Source organism: Arabidopsis lyrata, assembly GCF_000004255.2.
Source record: "Arabidopsis lyrata subsp. lyrata unplaced genomic scaffold ARALYscaffold_890, whole genome shotgun sequence".
Classification (NCBI taxonomy): domain Eukaryota; kingdom Viridiplantae; phylum Streptophyta; class Magnoliopsida; order Brassicales; family Brassicaceae; genus Arabidopsis; species Arabidopsis lyrata.
In genome coordinates this window covers 2,499-4,249 of record NW_003301990.1, presented here as the reverse complement: position 1 = coordinate 4,249, position 1,751 = coordinate 2,499, and the positions used below count along the sequence as shown (strand labels likewise).

At 30.6% G+C, this 1,751-nt stretch overlaps 1 protein-coding gene across 1 annotated transcript in view; it reads left to right on the top strand.

Moving 5' to 3' along the window:
- Nucleotides 1-1,018: 1,018 nt before the first annotated feature.
- LOC9298293 (probable pectate lyase 20) overlaps nucleotides 1,019-1,751 on the top strand; it is a gene marked incomplete at its 3' end in the record, with an annotated part of 3,223 nt that continues 2,490 nt past the window's right edge. Inside the window, exons 1-2 of the mRNA XM_002862170.2 lie at nucleotides 1,019-1,221; nucleotides 1,568-1,633. Of these exons, the coding sequence (XP_002862216.2) occupies nucleotides 1,142-1,221; nucleotides 1,568-1,633 (146 nt within the window). The remainder of the gene's footprint in view (nucleotides 1,222-1,567; nucleotides 1,634-1,751) is intronic.

Here is a 1,751-nt window from a genome sequence, read left to right as displayed (position 1 = left end):
AAGTGCTATAGTTTAACTGAGAATATTTTAGTTAAAGTCTAGATGTTGCTGATTCAAGTGACATTTGAAAGGAATCATATAAAATGTTCTGAGCTCGGAGCTTGAGAGGATTACAAACCTGAAGTTATAAACTAGGAAATCACCAAATTTGTTATCTCATTCGGAAGTTTAAATCAATTTACATCAATATTCTTTAAACCAATTACATCACTAGTTCAGTTGATGGTTTGGGAATCTATTTAAAATCACAAGGTATTTAACTCAAAATCGCATTGATGAGGCGTGTTCATCTTCATCGAATTAGATATTTCGAAAATTATTATTTATTTTATGAATTTGGAGATTTTTTAGGTAAAAATCGAGGGTAAACAAAACAGTAATGTCGTTCATGGCATTGATTTTTATTTGAATTTAAATTATCTAACAAACGAACAATTTGTGATAATTGATTTAGAGTTCTATCTGCCAACATTTAAATTCATATTGTTAAGATTTTAGCCCATCATTTAAAGGTGAGAACCGAGAAGAATGAAAGTGCAAAACCACTAAACTATTTGTCCTGTATGATTATACTTTGATTATAGGATTGTGACAATATATATTATACATTTTGTGAATGTCAAATTTTATTCTATGTGACACATATACATTAATGGTTTAGCAAGTACGTACAAACCATGAAAAATGTGAGCGATTTCAATTATAACATCAATTCTCCTTAGCATTTCCGCTTTTATTGAAAAAAAACGAGTGAGTACAATTTCTCTTCTATTTTCTTCTGTTTATATAATTTGTCTCTTGTCGTATCACCTACATTTCCAGCATTGGATGTTATAAATGCGAAAAAACTATATAGTAAAAAACATGTCAGCATCGGGCTATTTCAAACTATGTAAATAATGAAGAAATTATATGATCTATTCTAAATAATTAATTAGGCTAAATATGATTCTAGTGAAAAATGTCACGCTCAATTCTCTTATATAATAACCTCTTCCCCTGAAGCCTTTCTTTAAGTCTTTTCATCTTCCTTCTTCCTTCTTCTTCTTCTTTGTTCAAACACAAAAGACCGACAAAAGCCTCTGTCTTAGACAAAGATAAAGAAACAGAACAACACAATACAGATTACAGAGAAAGAGCAATGGCTATTACACAAATACTTGTCCTCTTTGCTTCTGCATTACTCCTATCAATGTTCTTCACTGGCGTCGATTCCACAAGGTATTGAAATGTTTTGGATCAATGTTTTTATGTGATCTGGTTCATGGAAATAGAGCATTAACTTCTCAAATCTATGTTCAAACAAGAGAACCCTTTTTCTTGATTTGAATTACTTGATCATGATTATTTGGATTTGGTATTAAAGATCTAGAATTGGAAGGAATTCTTTTTATATTCTATTGATTATGTACAGATCCATTTGCTTAAACACCGGTGTGTTATTAGAGAGTATTGAATGATAATGCAACATTTCAATGATTGTAGTGTAAGTAGTGATTAAGCAAGGTTTAGTAAATTGAATTGTTTTTTTTCGGGTTTAACTAATGATTTGATTAATGAATTTCAGGTCTAATGAAACATGGCATGAACATGCAGTTGAGAATCCAGAGGAAGTAGCTGCCATGGTGGACATGTGAGTTTTTCTGTTGCTTAAATTTCGTGTTTTATCTATAAATGATATACTAATGATTGTCGTGTGGTCTCTAATTAAGTAAGCTAGCATCTAATGCGATTGGGTAGTTAGTAAAAGT